At 36.5% G+C, this 27,479-nt stretch overlaps 1 protein-coding gene across 1 annotated transcript; it reads right to left on the bottom strand.

Annotated features, from left to right (window-relative positions):
- Positions 1-14,051: 14,051 nt before the first annotated feature.
- LOC133061336 (olfactory receptor 7A17-like) lies at positions 14,052-26,804 on the bottom strand. The gene is made up of 2 exons (XM_061149344.1): positions 26,633-26,804; positions 14,052-15,140 (listed from the first exon to the last, which is right to left on the bottom strand). Exon 2 carries the CDS (start codon positions 15,122-15,124, stop codon positions 14,117-14,119), a length of 1,008 nt encoding a protein of 335 aa, XP_061005327.1. The 5' UTR covers positions 15,125-15,140; positions 26,633-26,804; the 3' UTR covers positions 14,052-14,116.
- Positions 26,805-27,479: the final 675 nt, after the last annotated feature.

Below are 27,479 nucleotides of genomic sequence, written 5' to 3' on the forward strand. Positions count from 1 at the left end.
AAAATGACAATAATAACATATTTGTCAACCATTACTTTAAATGTAAATGAATTAAATGGCCCAACCAAAAGACAAAAACTGGCTGAATGGATACAAACACAAGAACATATGACATATGCTGTCTACAAGAGACCCACTTCAGACCTAGAGACACATACAGACTGAATGTGAGAGGATGAAAGAAGATATTACAAGCAAATGGAAATCAAAAGAAAGCTGGAATAGCAATCTTCATATCAGACAAAACTGACTTTAAAGTAAATAATATTACAAGAGATAAGGAAGGACACTGCACAATGATCAAGCTATCAGTCCAAGAAGAAGACATAGAAATTATAAGTATTTGTGCACCCAATACAGGAGTACCTCAATACATAAGACTAACACTAACAGACATAAAAGGAGAAATTGAAAGTAACACAATAATAGTAGGGGACTTTAACGCCTCACTTACATCAATGAATAGATCATCAAAACAGAAAGTAAGGAAACACAAGCCTTAAATGACACATCAGACCAGATGAATCTAACTGATATCTTCTGGACATATCACCCAGATGCAGAAGAATACAGTTTCTTTTCAAGTGCACATGGAACATTCTCCATGATAGACCACATTTTGGGTCATAAATCAAACCTCAGTAAATTTAAGAAAACTGAAATTGTATCAAACATCTTTTCTGACCACAACACTATGAGACTAGGTATCAATTACAGGGGAAAACAACTGTGAAAAACACAAGCACATGGAGATTAAACAATATGTTTCTGAATAATAAACAGGTTACTAAAAAAATCAAAAGGGAAATTAAAAAAATCCTAGAAACAAAATAACAATGAAAACACAACTCAAATCCTATGGGATGCAGCAAAGTCAGTTCTAAGAGGGAGGTTTATAGCAATACAATCCTGTCAAGAAACAAGAAAAACATTGAATGTATAACCTAACTTTACATCTAAAACAACTAGAAAAAGAGGAACAAAAAAATCCCAAAGTTAGCAGATGGAAAGAAATCATAAAGATTAGAGGAGAAATAAAAGAAAAAGAAATGAAGGAAACAATAGTAATGATTAATAAAACTAAAAGCTGGTTCTTTGAGAAGATAAAGAAAATTGACAAACCTTTAGCCAGACTCATCAAGAAAAAGAGAGAAGAATCAAATCAATAAAATTAGACATAAAAAAGGCAAGGCTACAACAGACAACACAGAAATACAAAGGATCATAAAAGACTATTATGAACAACTATATGCCAATAAAATGAACAACCTGGAAGAAATGGACAGATTTTTAGAAAAGTTTAATCTTCGAAGACTGAACCAGGAAGAAATAGAAATTATGAACAAACCAATCACAAGCAGTGAAATAAAAACTGTGATAAAAAAATCTCCCCAAAAAACAAAAGCCCAGGGCCGGATGGCTTCACAGATGAATTCATCAAACATTTAGAGAAGAGCTAATGCCTGTCCTTGTAAAACTCTTAAGAAACTGCAGAGGAAGGAACACTTCCAAACTCATTATATGAGGACACCACACTGTAATACAAAATTGACAAAGATAACACAGAAGAAGAAAATTACAGGCCAATGTCACTGACGAACATAGATGCAAAAATCCTCAACAAATTTCTAGCAAACAGAATTTAACAACACATTAAGATCATACACCATGATCAAGTCAGATTTACCCCAAGGATGCAATGATTTTTCAATATATGCAAATCAATGTGAAAGATAAAAGCCATATGATAATCTCAATAGGTGTAGAAAAAGCCTTCTGTAAAATTCAGCACTCAGTTCAGTTCAGTTGCTCAGTCGTGTCTGACTCTTTGCGATCCCATGAACCGCAGTTCACCAGGCCTCCCTGTCCATCACCAACTACTGGAGTCTACCCAAACCCATGTCCACTGTGTCAGTGATGCCACCCAACCATCTCATCCTCTGTCGGCCCCTTCTCCTCCTGCCCTCAATCTTTCCCAGCATCACGGTCTTTTCCAATGAGTCAGCTCTTCGCATCAGGTGGCTACAGTATTGGAGTTTCAGCTTCAGCATCAGTCCTTCCAATGAACACCCAGGACTGATCTCCTTTAGGATGGACTGACTGGATCTCCTTGCAGTCCACGGGACTCTCAAGAGTCTTCTCCAACACCACAGTTCAAAAGCATCAATTCTTCAACGCTCAACTTTCTTTATAGTCCAACTCTCACATTCATACATGACCACTGGAAAAACCATAGCCTTGACTAGACGGACCTTTGTTGGCAAAGTAATGTCTCTGCTTTTTAATACGCTATCTAGGTTGGTCATAACTTTCCTTCCAAGGAGTAAGCGTCTTTTAATTTCATGACTGCAATCACCATCTGCAGTGATTTTGGAGCCCAGAAAAATAAAGTCTGACACTGTTTCCACTGTTTCCCCATCTATTTGCCATGAAGTGATGGGACCAGATGCCATGATCTTCAGTTTCTGAATGTTGAATTTTAAGCCAACTTTTTCACTCTCCTCTTTCACTTTCATCAAGATGCTCTTTAGTTCTTCTTCACTTTCTGCCATAAGGGTGGTGTCATCTGCATATCTGAGGTTATTGATATTTCTCCTGGCAATCTTGATTCCAGCCTGTGCTTCCTCCGGCCCAGCGTTTCTCATGATGTACTCTGCATATAAGTTAAATAAGCACGATGACAATATACAGCTTTGACGTATTCCTTCTCCTATTTGGAACCAGTCTGTTGTTCCATGTCCAGTTCTAACTGTTGCTTCCTGACTTGCATACAAGTTTCTCAAGAGGCAGGTCAGATGGTCTTGTATTCCTGTCTGTTTCAGAATTTTCCACAGTTAATTGTGATTCACACAGTCAAAGGCTTTGGCATAGTCAATAAAGCAGAAATAGATGTTTTTCTGGAACTCTCTTGCTTTTCCTATGATCCAGCAGATGTTGGCAATTTGATCTCTGGTTCCTCTGCCTTTTCTAAAACCAGCTTGAACATTTGGAAGTTCATGGTTCATGTATTGCTGAAGCTTGGCTTGGAGAATTTTGAGCATTACTTTACTAGCATGTGAGATGAGTGCAATTGTACGGTAGTTTATGATAAAAAAAAAAAGAAACTCTTCAGAAATGGGCATAGAAGGAACCTACCTCAACATAATAAAAAGGCCATACAGGACAAATCCACAGCAAACATTATTGTCAATGGTGAAAAGCTGAAAGCATTTCCTCTAAGATCAGGAACAAGACAAGAGTGCCCACTCTCACCACTATTGTTCAACATAGCTTTGGAAATCTTAGCAAGGCAATCAGAGAAGAAAAAGGAATAAAAGGAATTAAGAATGGAAAAGAAGTAAAACTCTCACTCTTTGCAGATGACAGGATACTATACATAGAAAACCCTAAAGACACTATCAGAAAATTACTAGAGCTAATCAGTGAATTTAGCAAATTTGGAGAATACAGATCAACACACAGAAATCACTTGCATTCCTGTACACTAACAATGAAAAACAAGAAAGAGAAATTAAGGAATCAATCTCATTCACCATTGCAATAAAAAGAGTAAAATATCTAGGAATAAACCTGAGGAGACAAAAGAGCTTTGTACAGAAAACTATAACACACTGATGAAAGAAATCAAAGCAGACATCAGCAAATGGAGAGATATGCCATATTCCTGGGTTGGTAGATTCTACATTGTGAAATGATGACCAAATGCAATCTTCAGATTCAGTGTGGTCCCTATCAAATCACTGATGGCATTTTTCACAGAACTAGAACAGAAAGTCTCACAGTACATACGAAAACACAAAAGCCCCAGAATAGCCATTGCAATCTTGAGAAAGAAGAGTGGAACTTGAAGAATCAACTATCCAGATTTCAGACTATGCTACAAAGTTACAGTCATCAAGACAGTATGGTGCTGGCACAAAAACAAAGATACAGACCGATGGAACAAGATAGAAATTCCAGAGATAGACCCCCACACCTGTAGGTACTGTATTTTTGACAAAGGAGGAAAGAATATACAATGGGACAAAGATAGTCTCTTCGATAAGTGCTGCTGGGAAAACTGGACAGTTGCATGTAAAAGAATGAAATTAGAACACTTCTTAACACCACACACAAAGATAAACTAAAAATGGATTAAAGACCTAAATGTAAGACCAGAAACTATAAAATTCTTAGAGGAAAACATATGCAGAACACTCAATGACATAAAACAGAGCAAGATTCTCTATGACCCACCTCCTAAAGTAATGGAAATAAAAATAAAAATAAACTTAAAAGCTTTGCACAGCAAAGAAAATTATAAACAAGGTGAAAAGACAACCCCCAGAGTTAGAGAAAATAATAGCAAATGAAACAATTGACAAAGGATTAATTTCCAAAATATACAAGCAGCTCATACAAATCAATACCAGAAAAACAAACAATCCAATTAAAATTGGGAAAAGGACCTAAACAGACATTTCTCCAAAGACATACAGATGGCTAATAAACATATGAAAAGATGCTCAATATCAGGCTTATTATTAGAGAAATGAAAATCAAAACAACAAGATATCACCTCGCACATGTTCAGAATGGCCATCCTCAAAAAATCTACAAACAATAAATACTGGAGAGGGTGTGGAGAAAAGGGAACCCTTTAATACTGTTGGTGGGAATGTAAATTGATGCAGCCAATACAGAAAACAGTATGAAGATTCCTTTAAAAACTTGGAATAAAACTACCCTATGGCCCAGCAATCCCTGAAACATATACCCTGAGGAAACCAAAATTGAAAAAACTAAACAAAACAAAAAAACCCACATGTACCCCCATGTTCATTGCAGCACTATTTACAATAGCTAGGACATGGAAGCAACCTAGATGTCCACTGACTGATGAACGGATAAAGAAGCTGTGGTACATATACACGATGGAATATTACTCAGCTATAAAAAAGAATGTATTTGAGTCAGTTCTAATGAGGTGAATGAACCTAGAGCCTTTTATACAGAGTGAAGTAAGTCAGAAAGGGAAAAACAAGTATCATATACTAATGCATATATATGGAACCAGTAACGGTACTGATGAAATTATTTGTAGGGGGGCAGTAGAGACACAGGAATAGAGAACAGTTTTATGGACATGGTGGGAAAGGAAAAATAGGGTTGGACATATGAAGAGATTAACATGGAAACATACATTACCATACATAAAATAGATAACCAATGAGAATTTGCTGTATAAGACACATGAAACTCAAACTGCGGCTCTGTAATAACCTAGATGGGTGGGATGGGGAGGAGCGAGGGAGGTTCAAAAGGAGGGGGCATAGATATACCTATGGCTGGTTCATGTTGACATTTGGCAGAAACCAACACAATGCTATAAAGCAATTTTCCTTCAATTTAAAATAAATAAATAAGACAGGAAAAAAGAATGTGGCATGTATCTACAATGGAATATGGCATGGCTAAAATAAAAGAAGAAATCTTAACATTTTTGACAAATGCCCATCTGGACCTCAAGGTTATGATGGAAGGAAATAAGTCAGATACAAAAAGACAAACACCCTATGATTTTAGTCATGTGTGGTATATAAAAAAGAAAAAACATTAAAGAAATAAACAAACAAAATTCACATAAAAAGAAAGAGATATAGAGAAATAGAATAGTTAGAGGAGGAGAGGGGAGAGGGGATGTAAATTTGATAAACAGGGACAACTATGTGGTTATGGTTGGAAACTAACATTTTGGTGGTAAATACGCTGTAGAACTCAAAATAAAATATTGTACATGAATACTTCATAATGTGATAAATCAATATCATTTCAATTAAAAAATTACATAGAAACAGCAAGCAATACCAACTGATTGAAGATTTAAGGCAGGAGGAGAAGGGGACAACAGAAGATGAGATGGTTGGATGGCATCATGGACTTGATGGACATGAGTTTGAGCAAGCTTTGGGAGCTGGTGATGGACAGGGAAGCCTGGCGTGCTGCAGTCCATGGAGTCACAGAGTCAGACATAACTGAGCGACTGAACTGAACTGAACTGAACTGACCAAATGATAATTCTCTCAAGGACATATAAACATGAAGATCAGTATTTATACGCCCATTTTATGTCTAGTATTTAAGGAAACATAAAAAAAATTAAATGGAGAGTAAGAGGAGAGATCTATACATCAGGGATAAAATAATCTAGAATACTAAGGTAATTTTGCGAGATTATGATGAGATAGACTCTTTTCTGGTTCTGGCAGCATTCCAAACTCAGTTTGGAACCATTACCAAACCATATCCCCTTAATGTCCAGAATACCTAATAAAAGAAGGGGGAAAAAACTCACAATTTATTATCTAGAGAAACAAATACTATTTTAGAATGTTATGACATTTTACTGATTAAACTTTCCATTAGATAAACGCTATTAGAAAATAAACTCTCAATTCACAACAGAAAATATATAAAATATAACAACCAGTGAACATTTTTTAAAGATGAAAATGTGAAAGATTTTAAATGGTATTATGTGTAAAATTTTGGGCATCAGAAAACTGAGTTTTGAATTTTGAATCTACCACATACTAGTTGCTTGTCCATGGGGAGCCAACTGAACCATTGTAAGTTCTAATATTCTCTTTTATTTATTCATTTTTAAGCCTATAGAAATCAGTATTCCCAAGTGGTCTCCCATCATCCAAGTACTAACCAGTCCTGACCCTGCTTAGCTTCTGAGATCAGAAGAGATCAGGTGCATTTTGGATGGTATTGCTGTAGACTAATTTCCTTTAAATAGTAAGCAAAGTAGTACCCATTGTCTGGAGGCGCTTGACAGATTTATTCAATGTATGTAAAAATCTCAGAAAAATTCCTTTCTGGTATTAAATGAAAGGTTATCACTGTTGCTGAGATGTGCCTGATTTTTTTCTTCTACCCTTCAAATGTCACCATTGTTTCCCCACCTCTAAATAGTGAAATAATTGTAAAGCTTGTTAACATAACACTTTTTCATATTAAGCACAATTTTTTTTCCTATATGAATAACAAACGTGTGAGACAACCATGAATTCTTTGTCTTGGGAACTGATGTTGCAAACTAATATCCATCTCCCTTAGTCTGAGTCTTTCCAATAAACACACAAATATGACTCAAATTCATCCTATCTTAAACATTTAAAAAATGCCTTCGGTTCACTGCACAAGTCTCCAAACTTAAAACTCTAGTTTGCTACTCCCCTTAACTGCAAACTTCCTCAGATATGTTTTAATTTTACTGGAACCAGTTTATGCTTCCATTCCTTCTTCATTCTCATTAACTAAACTTCATTCCCCACAATTAGTTATAACAGTGACCCTTGCGCTGTGCTGTACTGTGCTTAGTTGCTCAGTCGTGTTTGACTCTTTGTGACCCTATGGAGTGCAGCCCACCAGGCTCCTCTGTCCAAGGGGATTCTCTAAGAAGAATACTGGAGTGGGTTGCCATGCCCTCCTCCAGGGGATCTTCCCAACCCAGGTCTCCTGCATTGCAGGCGGATTGTTTACCATCTGAGCCACCAGGAAAACCCAGTGATCCTTGTATTTATAGTATAATAGTGATCCTTGTATTTCTGAGTTCAAAAGACACTTCTCTTTTTGGCATATTAAATACATTAATTGTAGATTAATTAGCCTACCTAGCAAAAGACACAGTCTCTCATCTCAGGACTAGGGTTGTTAGGCTCTCAGGTGACCTTAGGTTAAAGTTTTCATGTTCGTTTCTCTCTGCACCTTTCTTCACACATCTACTGAGTTCTCAGATATACCTGGATACTGTCTCTAACAGAAGAATCTCTGTATGGACGTCTGAAATTCTCTCTGGGTGTTTGATGATGGAGACTGAAGTTCTGTTCCCAAACAAGCCAGTAGGAAGGAATAAAATATTGGTTTGTGAGCCACAATAAGGACTCCAAATGCAGCAACCGTCTTTCCAGTACCGGGAGCAGGGATTCACACACTGGGGCTGTAGTGGAGGTAGTTATAGCTCCCTAGGCTGCTCATTAGGCACTGTTGCCATTGTTATTCCCACTTCTGAGCACACAAATCCCTGTGGGAACACTGGTCTGAACACAAAGAAAATGATTCCTGTTGATTCTCTGTTCCCAGAAGAGCAGATTAGAAGTCAGGTGAATCCAGTCTTTATTCTTCCTTCTCCATGCCTTCTCTTGACTTCCACAGGTCTCACTTCCTTGCATCTTATCCAAACCTTGAGTTAATGTTTCTTCCAAACCTGACACTGATTACCTGTATTTACTAGGTCCCATGGACTTCCAAAATACTGACTTGTGACAGGAATATCTCCCAATATCTCTAGAAAATTAGTATTTCTCTCCTCAACAAGAAACCCATGCATACATAAATTAACCAAATGCAAAACAGCCAGTTGGTTTAAACAACACAGCAAAAAGCTCTTATCTTTTTAATAAATGGAAAATTTGGGAATAAAAACACTATGATCTTACTATATAAAAGGAAAGTACTCCTATATACAATTTACAATGGAGAAAGTGTGTATCTGACAAACCCAGAAATATATTCAGCTTCACAGATAACAAAATAACTGGAAAGTAGACATTGTTACCTTGAATCTTTTCATATACTACATAATTTCCTTTGATGTGAACACCCACACTGAGATGTATGTCTTGAGAGGTGTGTCTCAAGAAATGCTGTCGCAAGAGTATATTTTCAAGCATTCCTTGGTCTGGGTTTCCTTATTAATATGTAAGTATGCACCAGTCAAATATATACCACCTTAAAACAGAAAAATCTTATCACTTCACTGTGTATCTCTCCTTAGCTAATAAGGATATTTCTTTATTCCAGTTAATTGCAAAGGTCCTTGAATTTATGTTCTACTTTTGCTGGAATCACTTCACCCCTCCCATTATCTCTTCTAATCTAGCTTCCATTTAATTTTCAACACTGACTCTGCAATGCTGAGTAAAGTATTCATTTCTGTTTGGACATCAGAGATAAATACATCAGTTAATATGTGAGGCAAGCAAGCAAACAACCACAGTAATTCTCAGGCTCCAGTTTAATCAGGAATAACTCTCAAGTAACCTCAAGGAAACATTCTTGGATTTCATTCAGACCTACTCCTACAGTGTTCATGGGTTCTCAGACCCACCTGGTTGTGACCTCTAAGAATACAACCTCCGGGAGAAAACACAAATTCCTCCCTGAATAGTTGATAGTGGAGGTTGAAATCTTTCCCTGGAAAGAAGGAAGGAGTTTTGACTCAACTGGTCCTTAAGTCAGGCTTAGAACCCCAAAAGAAACAACAGTATCTCATCCAGTCCAATCTCAGCAGAGGAGGATTTATCTCTTTATATCTGTCTATTTGGCAATTTCCCTCTTGTTACTCCAACTTAGGCATGTACTCAAGTACATGCCTTCCTTGAGTGACAGTGGTATGGATGGCAAGGAAATTTTCCTTATTGATTTTCTGTTCCCAAGAGACCAGTTCAGATGTAAAGTCAATTCAGTTTTTGTTACTCCTTTTCTATGAACTCTCCATCCATTTATAGGTCTAACTCCCAGTATTCATCACATCTTCTTTGGATATATACGCAAAAGCGTTATGCAGGATCATATAGTAGTAGTATTTTTTCACGTTTTGTGGAACACCATACTCACTCTCATAGTGACTGTACCACTTTTGCTTCCCATCAGTAGTGCACAAGGCTTCACTTTTCTCTACCTCATCACCAACAATATTTATCTCCTCTTTTTTATAAGAGCCATTCTAAAAGATGTAAAGTGATATCTCATAGTGATTTTGATTTGTATTTATCTAACAGTTGGCAAAGTTGAGATCTTTTCATGTTCCTATTGTCACATGTATGTCATTTTTTGGAAAATGTCTATTCAGATCTTTTCTAACTGGATTGCATTTTTCCACTGAGTTGCGGTATTTCCTGATATATTTTGAATATTAATTCATTATCAGATATAAGGTTTAAAAACATTTTCTTCTATTGTCAGTTGACTCCTCATTTAGTTGATTGTTTCTTTTGCTGTGCATAATGCAGCTGATTTTGTAGGTTAACTTTGTGTACAAAACTTAGTTTGTTTACTATTTCTAACAGTTCTTTTTGGTGGAGTATTTAGGTATTTATATATAAGAAGATATCATCTTCAATCAGAGACAACTTTATTCCTTCCTTTTGGTTTCAGATAGTTTTTAATTCTTTTTCTTGTCTGGTTGGCCTAGCTAGGACTTGTAGTGCTATGCTGAAGTGGAGTGGTGGGAGTAGTAACCTTGTTTTATTCTTCATATTAGAGAGAGAATTTTTAACCTTTTGCAGTTGAGTGTGATGTTAACTATGACTTGTCATATATGGTCTTCATTATTTTGAGGTATAAATCGTCTATATAAAATTTATTGAGACTTTGTATCATAACAGGAAGCTAAATTTGCCAGTTTTTTTTCTGTATCTATTAAGCTTATCATGTTTGTTTTATCTTTTAGCTTTTATTTTGCCTCTTAGTTGTTTCAGTGTGGTGTATCTTTTTTTTTTTTATAATGTATGTATCTTTATTAATTAGGGATATTAGCTTGTCATTTTTTTTCCCTGTAGTATCTTTATCTGGCTTTGGTATAAGGGTAATTCTGGCCTTGTAAAATAAATTTGGGAGTGTTTCCTCCACTTAAATCTTTTAGTAGAATTTGAGAATTGGTGTTAATTGTTCTTTAAATTTTTCGTAGAATTCACCAGTGAAGTCATTGGGTCCTTAATTTTGTTGTTGTTGAGAAGTTTAGGTCACTGATTCATTTTCCTTACTCTTTATTTGTTGGTTCAGATATTTCATTTCTTCACAATTTAGTCTGCATACAAAGCACTTTCACAGCAAACCTGCCAAAGATACTGTGTGGGCTCTCTGGTGGTGTCCAAAGGTGAAGGTGCTTCTGGAGTCCTCGAGAGGGCAGGCTTGGAGCTTGAATAAGTGGTTGGCCTGGTTCTTGGTTCCCTGGGGTCTGGTACAGTGTCTGAACCACAAGGAGCAAGGTCTGGATCTTGGAATCACTGAGGTGGTCTTGGCACCTGAGTCTGTGGTGATGAACATACCATGTAGTTCTGTGTGGCTAGGCATGGATTCTTGGTACAGGTTGTGTCATCCAGGTGCCAGGGACTCATGTGAAGGGTTTGACAGCTCAGTAGGTAGAGGCTGGCCTTGTCCTGGTGAAGGCAAGCTCTTTAGTTCAAGGGAGTTTGCCTAAGGCTAGGGAGCTATATGCTGTGTTGGTGCCATGCCAAGTCTGAAAGTTAGACCTCAGGGGCAAGGCTACTTGGTTGGGCCACAAGCCTGTGTCTTCAGGAGCCTGCATGGACTGTGTCTGCAGGAGCCTGTGTGGATACTGAGACCATGTGCTCCAGCTGGGTGTTGGGGTGAGCTGGGAGCTTGTGATTTGTGTGAGATCTAGACTTTGGGGAGTTAGCCTGGCACTAGTATGTGCCTGAAATGAGTCTGAGCTGAATTCAGGTGCTCACTTCACTCTTCTTTTCCCACTTGGAGGTTTCTCTCTCCATACTGAGATGCCTAGACTTGAGGTATGTGTGACAGCAGTAATGTGACATTGTCCTTCCTACCTTATTCAATGCATCTTTTAAAAATTATTTTGCTTCATCAAAGTGCTGTAATCTCTCACTTGGAATCCCTTGCTCCTGTGAAGGTATTTTGGTGGATGGATAGTTCTTCTTATTTGATGTTTCTTAGAGGGGACAGACATGGAACTTTCTATACTGCCATCTTATTAATCCCTCTACTTCCTCTATTGCTTGTGCATTTTTAATATATTCAAATTATTACCTGTTATAGTTCCAATAAAATAGTTAAAAAAAGAAAATCTCTAATGATGCATGACTCAGGGTCAGACCTAGAGTACAGGTAGCTGAATCACCCTGAATAAATGTGAGAGATATGTCTTCTAACTGGGAAGAAAGGAAAGCATTATAATGACTATAGGAGCAGCGGAATAAATTAAGGCAATTTACATTTGATAAACTCATTTTCTTCTGTAAACTGTATTAACCTAGATATAGAAAAGACCCTGATGCTGGGAAAGATTGAAGGCAGGAGAAGGGGATGACAGAGGATGAGATGGTTGGATGGTATCACTGACTAAATGGACATGAGTTTGAGCAAGCTCCAGGAGTTTGTGGGCTTCCCTGATAGCTCAGTTGGTAAAGAATCTGCTTGCAATGCAGGAGACTCAGGTTAGATTCCCACTCGAGTATTCTTGGGCTTCCCTGCTGGCTCAGCTGGTAAAGAATCCGCCTGCAATGAGGGAGACCAGGGTTTGATGCCTGGGTTGGGAAGATCCCCCAGAGAAGGGAAAGGCTACCCACTCCAATATTCTGGTCTGGGGAATTCCATGAACTGCATAGTCCATGGGGTTGCAAAGAGTCAGACATGACTGAATGACTTTCACTTTCACTTCACTTTTACTTCTGGGAGTTTGTAATGGACAGGGAAGCCTAGTGTTCTGCAGTCCATGGGGTTGAAAGAGTCAGACATAACTGAATGACTGAACTGAACTGAGGAATGAATGAACTGTTTGCAATTTAGTTTAAAATACAAAAGCACTACAGCCAACTACTGGATCATGGATGAGCCTTAGAAACATATAGAGAGACTGACAGCTGATTACAGACTCACGAGAAACCTAGTAGAACTTGAAACAACTCCCAAACATACCATCTCATTTGATAATAAATGCATTATATTTTACCATTTTATTGTAGGGTAACTGGTTATGAAGCCAGATAGCAAATGTAATGATCAAAGTGAATGATACTGAGGGCAAAGCTAATAATCTACTGCTTCTTAGTTTTCACCATGTTTTTTTTTCACACATGTTCTGAGATTTGAAGAAAGCATTTCTGATTACTCTCTTATCCAAGTTGTTTTTTCCCACACAAGTATATTAAAAAGTGACTTCATTGATGTTCCTTTCCTAATATTCAGGAAAGTTTGCAAGGACATACGTGTTTGTGTACAAAAATTGCCGAACCTGAATCTTAGGTCTAAGCAGGAAGTCATGTTCTTATGAACCAGTTTTGATCTTGCAAATTGAAGAAATTCATTTGTATGTGAGAGATATATAGTGGATGATGTTGTCCATTCACTGCTCTTTTTGTTTATGACAACATTTAGAATTGATGAGATGTTTCATTAAGACCAATGGAAAAAGTCATAGTTATAGGCTCACCTTGAGTTTTCAAGTAGGAAGAGTAAGATAATTCAATAATAAAACATAAAGCAGATTAATCAATCCTTCACTTCAGTGAGTAGGTCCCTCTTTATACATTGACACTAGTATTCCAGACTGCAATGAGTAGATGCACAGCTTGAAAACAAATGTCATAAATAATAATACAAAGTATATTTTAAAAGTTACTTTGTTATATTCAAGATCATTTCTGACTCTAAGGTGATATTAAGTAAATTTGTGTTTAAGTCAATTTGTGTTGCAATTTGTGTTTCTGTGTAGACTACACTGGCAGACGTGTATGCAATAATCAGCTTTGCCAGTGACTATGGTAGGTAATGTGGACATAGAGGCTGATAAGAAAACAAAATCCTAACTAGGAAAATAAACCCAATGACCTGTTGTAAAACACACTTGTGTTTTAAAGTCTACAATATCAGGAATACCAGTTAAGGATCTGATATACAAGGAATGTTGGACACAGAAGTGAAAAGCTATGATCTCAGATTTTTCTCTGCTATAATCTTACAAAGATGGCTTAGCTTCCATGTTTGTCATGTTTTTCCTTTGGAGTGGTATCTGATGATTCCTTTTTTAGTAAAACTAAAGACACATTACATGGGGTGATATTAGTCATTTGATAAGACATTGTTCTTAGTAAATCCAAGTAGTTGCATGAGTAAATGGGAATTTGGGAATGTCCAATTTTTAATATCAAAGTTTGGGAATATTTTAGAAAAAAAGAGGGGAAAGCTGTTGAATATCTGAGAGAGAAGGTAGTTTAATAAAATGACTAACTAAATTACATAGAATAGCTGAAAAAATGAAAATTCCAGAAAATTAATAAAAGGAAGATCTACTTTCACAATCTGGTTAAAGAATCACAACTACTGACTGAAGCTTTGATCCCTTAAGCCATGGGCACCTCTCCAGACCCAGAATTGGCCTTTTAAGACTTTCCATCACAAAGAATCTCTTCATAGCACCCTTTATGTCTTTGTTCCTCAGACTATAGATGAAGGGGTTCAGCATGGGTGTGACTGCAGTGTACATCACGGAGGCTGTTGTACTTGACTGTGAGCCGTGGGTAGCAGCAGAGCTAAGGTACACTCCTAGGCTTGTACAAAAAAATAAGGAGACAATTAAGAGGTGAGATGCACATGTAGTAAATGCTTTATACTTCCCTTGAGATGATGAGACTTTATGTATAGAGGAAACTATCTTAGAGTAAGAGTAAATGATACCAGCCAGGGGACCACCACCCCACAGGACACTTGCAAAATACATCACCATGTTATTAAGAAATGTGTCAGAGCAGGCAAGTTGGATCATTTGACTGAGGTCACAAAAAAAGTGGGGGACTTTCACATCTGTGCAAAAGGAAAGCCTCAATAACATTAAACTTTGTAACAAGGAATTCAATATACACACTATCCAGGACACCACAACCAGCAGTACACAGAGCCGGGGGTTCATAATGACTGTGTAATACAGGGGGTGGCAGATGGCCACAAACCGGTCATAGGCCATTACAGTCAAGAGAAAGATGTCCAATACTGCAGAGAGTATGAAAAAATAAATTTGTGTGATGCAACCTTCATAGGTTATAACTTTGCTCTGAGTTTTGATGTTCCACAGCATCTTTGGGATGGTGGTGGAGGTGAAGCAGATGTCTACAAAAGACAGATTGGAGAGGAAGAAGTACATGGGGGTGTGGAGGTGGGAGTCTGAGCTGACAAGCAGGATGATGAGCAGGTTTCCAAACAGAGTGATCAGGTACATGGAGAGGAAAAGCCCAAATATGAGGGGCTGCAGTTCTGGTTCCTCTGAAAATCCCAGAAGGAGAAATTCTGAAATTTGTGTATCATTACGTGGTTCCATGTGGTTGAAGCAACTTCTAGGAAAGAAGGAAACAATATTACTAATATTCACACAAACTTGTATTACATAAATTACTTGTATCTATGCAAAAAAAGATCTTCGTGAACCAGATAACCACGATGGTGTGATCACTCACCTAGAGCCAGACATTGTGGAATGCAAAGTCAAGTGGGCTTTAGGAAGCATCACTACGAATAAAGCTAGTGGAGGTGATGGAATTCTAGTTGAGCTATTTCAAATCCTAAAAGATAATGCTGTGAAAGTGCTGCACTCAATATGCCAGCAAACTTGGAAAACTCAGCAGTGGCCACAGGACTGGAAAAGGTCAGTTTTCATTCCAATCCCAAAGAAAGTCAATCCCAAAGAATGTCCAAACTACCACAAAATTGCACTCATCTCACATGCTAGTAAAGTAATGCTCAAAATTCTCCAAGCCAGGCTTCAACAGTACGTGAACCATGAACTTCCAGATATTCAAGCTGGATTTAGAAAGGGCAGAGGAACCAGAGATCAAGTTGCCAACATCTGTTGGATCATAGAAAAAGTAAGAGAATTACAGAAAAACATCTATTTCTGCTTTATTGACTACACCAAAGCCTTTGACTGTGGATCACAGAAAACTGTGGAAAATTCTGAAAGAGATGGGAATACCAGACCACCTGACCTGCCTCCTGAGAAATCTGTATGCAGGCCAAGAAGCAACAGTTAGAACTGGACATGGAACAACAGACTGGTTCCAAATTGGGAAAGGAGTATGTCAAGGCTGTATATTGTCACCCTGCTTATTTAAATTCCATGCAGAGTACATCATGTGAAATGCCAGGCTGGAAGAGGCACAAGCTAGAATCAAGATTGCTGGGAGAAATATCAATAACCTCAGATATGCAGATGACACCACCCTCATGGCAGAAAGTGAAGAGGAACTAAAGCCTCTTGATGAAAGTGAAAGAGGAGAGTGGGAAAAGTTGGTCTAAAACCCAATATTCAAAACTAAGATCGTAGCATCCGGTCCCATCACTTCATGGCAAATAGGTGAGGAAACAATGGAAACAGTGACAAGCTTTTTTGGGGGGGGCTCCAAAATCACTGCAGATGGTGACTGCAACCATGAAATTAAAAGACACTTGCTCCCTGAAAGAAAAGTTATGACCCACCTAGACATCATATTAAAAAGCAGAGACATTACTTTGCCAACAAAGGTCCATCTAGTCAAAGCTATGATTCTTTCAGTAGTCATGTATGGATTTGAGAACTGGACTATAAAGAAAGCTGAGCACCAAAGAATTGATGCTTTTGAACTGTGGTGTTGGAGAAGACTCTTGAGAGTCCCTTGGACTGCAAGGAGATCCAACCAGTCCATCCCAAAGGAAATCAGTCCTGAATATTCATTGGAAGGACTGATGCTGAAGCTGAAACTCTGATACTTTGGCCACATCATGTGAAGAGCTGACTCATTAGAAAAGACTCTGATGTTGGGAAAGATTGAAGGCCAGAGAAGAAGGGGCCGACAGAGGATGAGACGGTTGGATGGCATTACCAACTCAATGGACATGAGTTTGAGTAAGCTCCAGGAGTTGGTGATGGACAGGGAGGCCTGGCGTGCTGCAGCCTATGGGGTCACTAAGTGTCAGACACAACTGAGCAACTGAACTGACTGACTGACAGTATTCCATACACAATTAAAATGCTACAGTTGTTTTGTAGTCAAGAAAATTGTTTTAATATTTTGCATATGGATCTGCTTTTTTTATTGCATTTTCTCTGCCATCTTGGACATTGACTTTGTGTTCCTCCATTTCACCCCTAAGAGGTCATGTATTCTGTAGTTTTAATGAGAAATTCTTCATGCATTTCAGGGATGTAAACTGAGATCTGACCATGTTTAACTTATTGTCTAGGCAATAGCTTAGTGTGCTGAAAGGCAAAAATCCCTACATTTCAATGATGGAGAAAAATGGACAAAAATTGTTTAAACAAATGATAAAGTTGTGTGTGTGCTCAGTTCTGTCTGACTCTTGTGACCGTGTGGACTGTAGCCCACCAGGCTCCTCTGTCCTTGGAATTCTCCAGGCAAGAATACTGGAGTGGGTTGCCATGCCCTTCTTCAAGGGATTTTCCCTACTCAGGAATCGAACCCAGGTCTCCTACATTGCAGGCAGATTCTTTACTATTTGAGCCACCTGGGAAGCCTGAGCCACCTGGTGGTGGTAAGCAAATAAGAAAAGTATATACCATTTCAGATGGGATGGGTGTTATGAAGAAAGGGAAAGCACGTGAACATGAGTGAGTGAATAGTACAGTTAATTTTTATGGGTATTTATGCAAGACCTGAAAACAAGATGATATTTGAAAAGTGACTTCAAGTAAGGGAGGGAGGGAGATGAAAATTTATGTGTGTGTGTGTCTGTGTGTGCTTGGCAGAGGGAATGCCTAGGACTCAAATAAATAAAATCAGAAATAAGAGATATTATAACTGATACCAGAGAAATACAAAGAATTATAAAAGACCTTTATGAACAATTATATGTGAACGAACTGGACAATCTAGAGAAAAGCAGATAAATTTTTAGAAAAATATAATTTACCAAAACTAAATCATTATGAAAGGAAAAATCTGAAGAGATCAGTTACTCCTAAGGAGATTGAATCAGTGAGAAATAGTTCAATTACTAATAAGGAGATTGAATCAGTGAGAAATAATCTCCCAACAAAAAATTTTCTCAGGAAAAGATGGCTTTACTGGTGAATTCTATCACATATTAAAAAGAATTAATACTAATCTTCACCGAGTATTCAAAAATAGGTGAGGAAAAAACTCTTCTAAACTTACTTGATGAAGCCAACTTTTCCTAATACCAAAACCAGACAAGAGATCCACAAGAAAAGAAAATTACAGACCAATATCCCTGATCAAGATAGATGCAAAAAAACTCAATATAATATTATCAAACTTAATTCAAGAACACATAAAAAGGACCATATATCACAATCAAATGGGACTTATTCCAAGGATGCAAGCATGTTTCAATATCTGACTCAATCAATGTGATAAACTACATTAATAAAGTGAAGATTAAAAATCATTATGTTCATATCAATTGATGCAGAAAGAGCATTTGACAAAATTCAACATCCTTTATTATAAAAACTCTTAACAAATTGGGTAAAGAAAGAACAAACCTCAACATAATACAGGCCATATATCATAATCCCACAGCTAATGCCATATTCAATGAAGAAAAACAAAGATTTTCTTTTATGATGATCAAGAACAAGAAAAGCAAGGGTGTCTACTCTCAACACTTAAAAAATTCATGGTAAGAACTGTTCATTTTTTCTAGTTTCATTGAAAAATAATTGACATGCATCACTGAATAAGTTTAAGGTGCACAACATGAAGATTTAGTTTACATGTATTGTGAACTGGGATTTCCCTTGTTCAGTGGTAAAAAATCCACCTGCCAATAACTTCTCATATCTGGAAGTTTGTGTCTTTTGACAACCTTTTCATTTTCCCCAGCCTCAACCCTCTATTTCTGATATCCAAAAGTCTATTTTCTTTTCTATGTTTTTTTCAATTTTTTACACTTCCATGTATAATATCATACAGTATTTGTCTTCTCTGTTTGAATTCTTTCACTTAGTATAATAACTTTGTGGTCCAGTCATGCTGCCATAAATCATCAAATTTCTTAGTTTTTTATGACTAAGTGGTATTCCACTGTATACATGCATCTCAAACTCTTTATCCATTCATCCATCCATAGACACTCAGGTTGTTTTCCATGTCTTGGCTATTGTGAATAATGTTGCCATGAACATAAGGGTGCATATTTATTTTAGGAGAGTGTTTTTGTTTCCTTAGATATTTTCCCAGGATTAGAGCTGCTGGATCATATATTATTTCTACTTTTAGTATTTTGAGGGTCCTCCACACTGTTTCCCACAGTATCGTGCTTGTTAGAATTTACAGTCTCACTAAAGGTGCACAAGGGTTCCCTTTAATCCACGCACAAGCTCACATTTTTAAACTATACTTTCTTGAAGATGACCATTCAAAAAAATGTGAGGTGCTATCTCTGAGTTTTAATTTCCCTAATAACTAGTGATGTTGAACATTTTTTCATGTACTTTTTGGAGTTTCATATATCTTCCTTGGAAAAATGTCTAATCAAGTCCTTTGCCCATTTTAAAATTGAGTTTTGTTTTGCTAAAACACAGAATTTTTTGTTTTTTGACATCACTTAAAAGGCAAAAAACAAAAAAAAGTACTTTTGTTTACAGTTTCTTGTTAAGAACAGATTAAAAAATCCAACAAAACTTGCTCTTCCAACAGAGAAAATAAAATTCTAATATTGCATCAGTTTACCTTTGATATTAAACCTTATGATTATCAACATTTTAAAACTAAGTATACTTTAATCTTAGTCAATTTGAAAAAGCATACACTTTCCCCCAAGATTTCCTATCCAAATTCCTCTATAATTTTGTCCTGGTTTTCCTTTTTCCCATTCTCAAATAACCAGTTTTACTTCATGGCAAAATTTTGTCCTATTTTTCCATCAAAAATGTATCTCCATTCCTCATAACATTTAAAAATTAAATTTATTTATTCATTTTAAAATGAAACAAAGATGAATATTTTTAGTGATAAAAGGTAAAATTCACAAAGAAGATAGACATCATAAACCATTAGACACCTAACAACAAAGAAACAAAGATAAATAAAGCAAAAATTAGAAGAAATGCAAGGGAAAAGAAAAAAAAATATAATCATAGTGAGACATATTCACATTTCTCTGAGAATATTTTATCAAGTACAGAAAAAATAAGAACAGGAGCATCTTGAATGATGTCATTAATAATTTAAATACAATAGATTTTTATTTCTATTTATCTTGTATCCTATACAAATATTTTTAAAATTTTGTGTCTCATACATTGTTATTAGATGCCCACAGGACATTTAGAAAAACCGGCAAAAAGACAAACGTTACTTAATTTCAAAAAGTAGAGGTTTTTTGTGTGTGTGTGTGACTTTGTTATACATATACACATATATTATTTTTGAAATTGTTTTCCATTATAGGGTATTACAAGATAGGGACTATAGTTCCCTGTGCTATACAGTAAACCTTTGTTGTTTATTGTATATTTTTTTAAATTAGAAATCTAGCATTCTATTCATACTAAGTCAAACAAGTGGAATCAAAATGTCATCAATATTTTAGTTAAGCAAAAATTCATGTTTTCTAAAAAATGTATATTATATGTATTATATATATATGTATATAAAACCTTTTCTATTATGCTTGATAAAGTCTTGAGAAAGAACCTAAAAAAATAAAAACAAAGAGATGGAGAAATTGGAAAACATAAATTAAATGGGAGCACTGAATATGAAATAGAAAAAGGGAAACAAACTAGATAAAAGTAAAAGATCCTCATATAGTCCAGCTATTTTTAAACATGATTGCTAATTAGAAATATATATGGAGATATGGAGAAAAAAAGCAATACCCTGGGAATTGGTATTTTTCAAAAACTTCCAAGATATTTCTGATATACATATGGATTTTAAAAAGTGATTACAGGTTTTTCTGTTAAATGGTAGCTTTGGTGATAAAGAATTCTGTTATTTTTCTGTTGACAAATCATGATACAATGATATTAAATGAATAATAGTTATGCAATCATAATAAAGAAAGATGCTCCTCAGTTTTCACAATCAATAGCCTCACAAAAAATAAAAGATAATTACAATTGCAAGCCATAATAGGAACATGATTAACCTAACAACATAAAACAATATAAAATAATTACATACAATTTGGGGAGTCAAGCAGAGTGATGAGGTAAGTGGAAGTGCATAAATGCACGTTTTCATCTGCTCAGCCAGTCTATATCTTTTGGTTGTTTTGACCCAATTACCATTTAAGGTAATTATCAATATGTATGATCCTATTACCATTTTCTTAATTGTTTTGGTTTATTTCTGTAGGTAGGTCTTTTCCTCCTCTTGTTTCCTGCCCAGAGAAGTTCTTTTAGTATTTGTTGTAAAGTTGGTTTGCTGGTACAGAATTCTCTTAGCTTTTGCTCTTCTGCAAACTTTTTGATTTCTCCATGAAATCTGAAGGAGAGTCTTGCTGTGTAGAGTATTCTTGGTTGTAGGTTCTTCCCTTTCATCACTTTAAATATATCATGCCATTCCCTTCTGGCTTGTAGAGTTTCTGTTGAGAAATGCTCTGATAGCCTGATGGACGTTCCCTTGTATGTTATTTGTCATTTTTCCCTTGTGTTTTTAATATTTTATCTCTGTCTTTAATTTTGTCCAGTTTGATTACAGTGTGTCTCAGGTTGTTCCTCCTTGGGTTTATCCTTCCTGGGACTCTCTGCGCTTCCTGGACTTGGTAGACTCTTTCATTTCCCATGTTCAGGAAGTTTTCAGCTACTATCTCTTCAAATATTTTCTCAGGTCCTTTCTTTCTGTCATCTCCTCTGGGAAACTGATAATGTGAATGTTGGTGCATTTAATGTTGTCTCAAAAATCTCTTAGGCTGTCTTTATTTCCTTTCATTCTTTTTTCTATATTCTGTTCTGAGGCAGTGATTTCCACCATTCTGTACTCCATGTCATTGATCCATTCTTCTGACTCAGTTATTCTGCTATTGATTCCTTCTAGTGTATTATTCATCTCTGTTTGTTTGTTCTTTAGTTCTTCTAGGTCTTTGGTAAACATTTCTTGCATCTTCTCAATATTTGCCTCCATTCTTTTTCTGATATCTTGAATCATCTTCATTATCATTATTCTGAATTCTTTTACTGGAAGGTTGCCTATCTCCACTTCATTTAGTTGTTTTTCTGGGATTTTATCTTTTCCCTTCATCTGGGATATAACTTTCTGCAATGTGGTTTTTGTTTTAATTGCTGTGGGACTGTGCTTTTTCTTGCTTCTTCTGTCTGCCCTCTGTGGAGGAGGTTAAGAAGCTTGTGTAAGTTTCCTGATGGGAGGGACTGGTGGTGGGAAAGACTGGGTCTTGCTCTGGTGGGCAGGGCCTTGTTCAGTAAAACTTTCATCCAATCATCTGCTGATGGGTGGGGTTGTACACCCTCCCTGGTACCTTTTTGACCTGGGGTTACCCAGTCCTCAGGTCTATGGGCTCTATGGTTTACATCAGGGGGGACCTTCCCAGACTTCTGCTGCGCATGCCCGCATCCCTGCGGTAAGCCCCTGCTGAACCACACCTCCACAGGAGACCCTCCAACCCCAGCAGATAGTTTTGGTTCAGTCTCCTGTGGAGTCACTGCTCCTTTCCTCTAAGTCTTGCTGCATGCAAGGTTTTATTTGTGCCCTCCAAGACTGGAGTCTCTGTTTCCCCCAGTCCTGTGGAAGTCATGTAATCAAATCCCACTGGCCTGCAAGGTCAGATTTTCTGGGAAGTCCCAGTCCCCTTGTTGGATCCCCAGGCTGGAAGCTTGACATGGGGTTCAGAACCTTCACAACAGTGGGAGAACTTCTTTGGTACTATTGTTCTCCAGTATACCTGGTGGGTATGGAATTTGATTTTATCGTGATTGTGCCCCTCCTACCATCTCACTATGGTTTCTTCTTTGTCTTTGGATGTGGGGTATCTTTTTTGGTAGGTCCGAGCATCCTCCTGTTGATGGTTGTTCAAGAGCTAGTTGTGATTTTGATGTTCTTGACGGAGGAGATGAGCACATGTCCTTCTACTCCACCATCTTGAACTGGAAGCCCGAGTTATTATTTTTTATCTATTGGGTTATATGAGTTCTTTACACATTTTTATACTAACCCCTTATATTTAAGTTTTATAATTTTTCAAACCTATATATTGTCTTTCCTTTTGCTGTTTTTATTCAAAATAGTATTTGAAGTTCCAACCAAAGAAATAGTGCAAGGAATAGATAAAATGCCTTTAAATTGGAAAGAAGACATAAAATTGTAACCATTTATAGATGAAATAACTTTATGTTTATAAAATTCTAGGTGCCACCAAAAACTGTTAAACATAAATGAATTCAACAAAATGCAGAAGAGAAAATCAGTTACAAACCTGCTGCATTTCTATACATTGATCACAAACTATCAAAATAGAAATTAAGAAATAATCCCTTTCACAGTTGTATCAAAAAAAAAAAAAACCTAAGAATAAATTTAACTGGAGAGCCATAAGACCTGTACTCTGAAAAGTATAAGACATTGATGAAAGAAATTGAAGAAGACACAAATAAATGGAAAGACATACCCTGCTTATAATTGAAATAATGAATATTATTAAAATGTTTGTTACCCAAAACAACATTATGATTTAATACAATTCTCATCAATGGATGAATGAATAAAGAAGGTATGCCTTTTTAATTTGGCCATAAAAAGTAATGAAACATTGCTTTTTGTGATAGCATGGATGGACCTTGACTGTTTTATGTTCAATGAAAAGGTCAGACAGAGAAAGACAGACACTGCATTATATCATTTACATGTGGAATCTTAAAATAACAACAAAATCCCAGACCAAACAAACAGAAAACATAATGATAGAAACAGAAAAAATATTGGTGGTCTCCAGAGAAGATTGAGGAGCAAAATGGGTAAGGGAGTTAAAAAGTACAAACTTCCAGCTGTATAAAATAGTTCATTGGGATGTAGTGAACAGCAAAGTTAATCATAGTGGTGTATCTCAAATTCATATTTACTTTTTGGAACTCTCTGGATGTTTTTGGGCTATTTCTAATCTGTAGTTGGATGAATCCACAGATGTAGAACCCAAAGATACAGAGAGCCAAATGTACTAACATAGGAGTACAGAATACATCAAAGAGATGTTTTCCACATTCTAACATTGAGACCTATTAGGGTTTCAGACTCTGATTTCTAAGAATTCAATAGAATGGAGTAAAAAATTCAGTAAACATTAAACATAGTAAGTGAATGCGTTAGTTATTCAGTTGTGTCCAACTTTTTGTAACCCCATGAACTGCAGCCCACTAGGCTCCTCTGTCTGTGGAATTCTCTGGGCAAGAATACTGGAGTCAGTTGCCATTTCCTTCTCCAGGGGATCTTCCCTTCCCCGGGATTCAACCTGGTTTCCTGCATTGCAGGCAGACTCTTTACCAACTGAGCTATCAAGGAAGACATAGTAAAGCTCCATGCAAAATTGTTTCATGGTGCGTTGTTCAGTTGTGTGTGAGTGTACATGTATGTTCTTCAATGTTTTTGTGAACGTGCATCCTGGATCATGGGCTTTCCAGGTAGTGCTCACTTGGGAAGTCCAGTGGTAAAGAACCTGCCTTCCAATACAGGAGATGTAAGAGACACTGGTTTGATCCTTGGGTTGAGAAGATTCCCTGGAGAAGGGCATGGCAACTCACCCCAGTATTCTTGCCTGGAGAATCCCCTGGATAGAGGAGCCTGGTGGGCTATGGTCCATAGGTAGCAAAGAGTTGGACACGACTGAAGTGACTTAGCACACACGCATTCTGAATCACAATATAAAGGCATGGGTTTGATACATAGTCAAAAACATCTAGAACCCACTGCAGTAAAGGCAAGAATAGCTTAAAAGGGAAGTCCTGCTAATGAGGAGGAAGCCGCATGAATGAAAAGCCTGATGGAGGAGCCTGGTTGCAGAAAGAACAGGTAGCCATGTGGGTACTGAAATCACCTCACTCTCAAGACACAACAGTCTGAACTTTTATTGCTTCAGTTGCCTCACCATGGGATCTGCCTCATTCTCCTGATCTAACTGTGATTCCTGTATCTATCCATGCTTATTTGACCACAGATTTTTAAAAGTATTGTGCAATAGCAGATGTGCTGACCCTTCTTTCATTTTTCCTTGTGACATTATTTTCTGTATTATTACTGAAATTTGGCTTTGATCTCTTGCTATTTCTGATGTGTAAACTCTAGATCTGGTTCTGTTCCTTGTCCAACATGCAGAGGCCTCTCTATATCATGCACCTCCTACACAGACCATGAAAAGCTATCTTTTTAAACATGATTTATCTCTGGGGAAAGTCTATCACATTCATTCATTTAGATTATTGTAATAGGCCTTTTCCATTATGATTTAAGATCCAAAGGAACAGGGACTTCATATTTTGTTCCATTTTGTGTTTTCAAAGTGGGTGCATTTATACAGAAAAAATATTAAAGAAATAAAAATCCATAAAATAAAAACAATTGCAAGGAAAATACAACCAGGAAAAGACTAGTGGTGAATGATATTTAATAAAAATCTTAAGATTGACTTATGGAATAAGATGTATAAAATAAAATTTTAATCACGTCTTATGGATATCTAATTAAAGATTATAATGGCAAAGACCTGAAAATAAGAAAAATATATATACAATTTTTGAAAAGCAGAAGAAACAGTATCTAAAGTTATACTTCCTATCAGTGAAAAGATAAGTAATTCCAACATGCTTATGAAAAAAAAGCAGTAGTTATCTGAATGCAAAAGAATGTCTTCCACAAGAGGGGAGAAGATAATTGCTACCGTGAAATCATCTAATCACGAAAGTAAAAAAGCTACTAATATGGAAAAACCAATGTGAAATAAGAATGTAACATATATAAAGGTTGTTATTACAACAGAGGATATAGAAAAAGTTTCCCTGTATGAGATGTAATAAGGGAGAATATGACATGATTGACTAATAGAGCTAATTAAACAAAATACATATATTTTCACACATTACCCCCAATACACGTGTATATATATAAGAATTGATGTCAAACAGCAAAGTTAGTGGAAAATATTTTTTTTCTTTAGATGTGGAATAAAAACCAGTATTTAAAAGCTCAGACCCTTGTATATAAACTGGGCAAATGTCTTTCACATTCCATTTGCAATAGAGAATGTAAATATGTAGTAACAACCCCTTCTCCAAAATGCAGACTTGCTAGTAATGAAATTACTGCAAAGGAAAAGTATTTAATATTGCTCCTCAGACTTATTAAATATGTCTTTTCATATGAATACACAGCATGAGAGAAGATACTCTGAAACAGATTCTCATAAACTGCTGTTGCAGTAATATCTACCTCTTTTGGTCTGGATCTTTTAAGTGAATACAGAACATGCTTAAATACACCCCAACTTAGAAACTAAAAAATAATAGTCATAATTTGCTGCATAGTCTCCTACATATATTACACTTTCCTCCTTCTCTGAACAGTAGAACTCATATATGTTTTAATTTTACTGGAACTATTTTATCTCACTTATTTACAATGTCATCGAATTGGACCTCCGTTCCCATCCCTTGTCAGCTTGCATTGTAGAGTCAAACAGACGCATCCTTATTAACAAATTAAACAAATCAATCACATATGATTAGTTAATCATGAATACAAAAACAGTAATATCTCATCTCTGGGCTAGGCTGATTAGGCTCTCATTCGACTTTAGATAAAAGTTCTCAAGTTTCCTTTTCTCTGAATCTTTTATGGAGCATTTCCTGTGTTCTCAGACTTACCTAGATGGGGTTTCTGAGAGGCAGGTTGCTTGTGAAAGTTGAATTAATTCTTGGATTGTTGATGATGAAGACTGAAGCTCTGTCACCAGACAAGACTGCAGAGTACTAAAGCACCGAATCCTGATCCAGACTTAGGAAACAAATATCATGTCTTCTCCAGCTTAGGGATGCAAACACTAAGGGAATGCAACAAAAGAGACATTAATAACTCTCTATGCCTGCTCATTAAGCACATTTTCTTCCAGTTACTACAACTTCTAAGTACCTGTTTTCCCTCTGGGCCTCTGGAAAAACCAAAAGGCAACTTTTTACAAATGACTCTCTGATCCCAAGAGGTCAGGTTAGAGGCCAAGTGAATCTAGTTTTTATTACAGGTTGTCTTTTTTTTCAGATCTAACCATGAACACCTTATCTCAACCCTTAAGTAATATTTTCTCCAAAGAATGAGACTAAGGAACCTATCAGGACTAAGTCTCTTAGGTCCGTTAAAGACTAATTAGTGGTTGGTACACAGTCTTTTTAGCTTCAGAAAATTGTTTTTCCCTTTTCAACAAGAGGGAGAACTGTGTTCATCTGATATTTAATCTTGGCATCACATTCAATGGCTTCCTAACACATTTGTTCAAAAAACTAGGGATTTCATACCAAATCACAAGTTAAGAGCCATCATTTAGTCACTCACTATAAGATATTTCTTAATTATAAAAATATATGCAGACATTTTAATGCTATTTAACCTGAGAGTTGTGTCTTACAGGCATTGCCTGACATAACTTTTAGAAAAGTTTATCCTATGAAGTAGTAATATAACGTTATGAACACTGTCCCACATTGCAATAATGTGTCT

This window comes from Dama dama, chromosome 9 (genome assembly GCF_033118175.1).
Source record: "Dama dama isolate Ldn47 chromosome 9, ASM3311817v1, whole genome shotgun sequence".
Classification (NCBI taxonomy): Eukaryota; Metazoa; Chordata; class Mammalia; order Artiodactyla; family Cervidae; genus Dama; species Dama dama.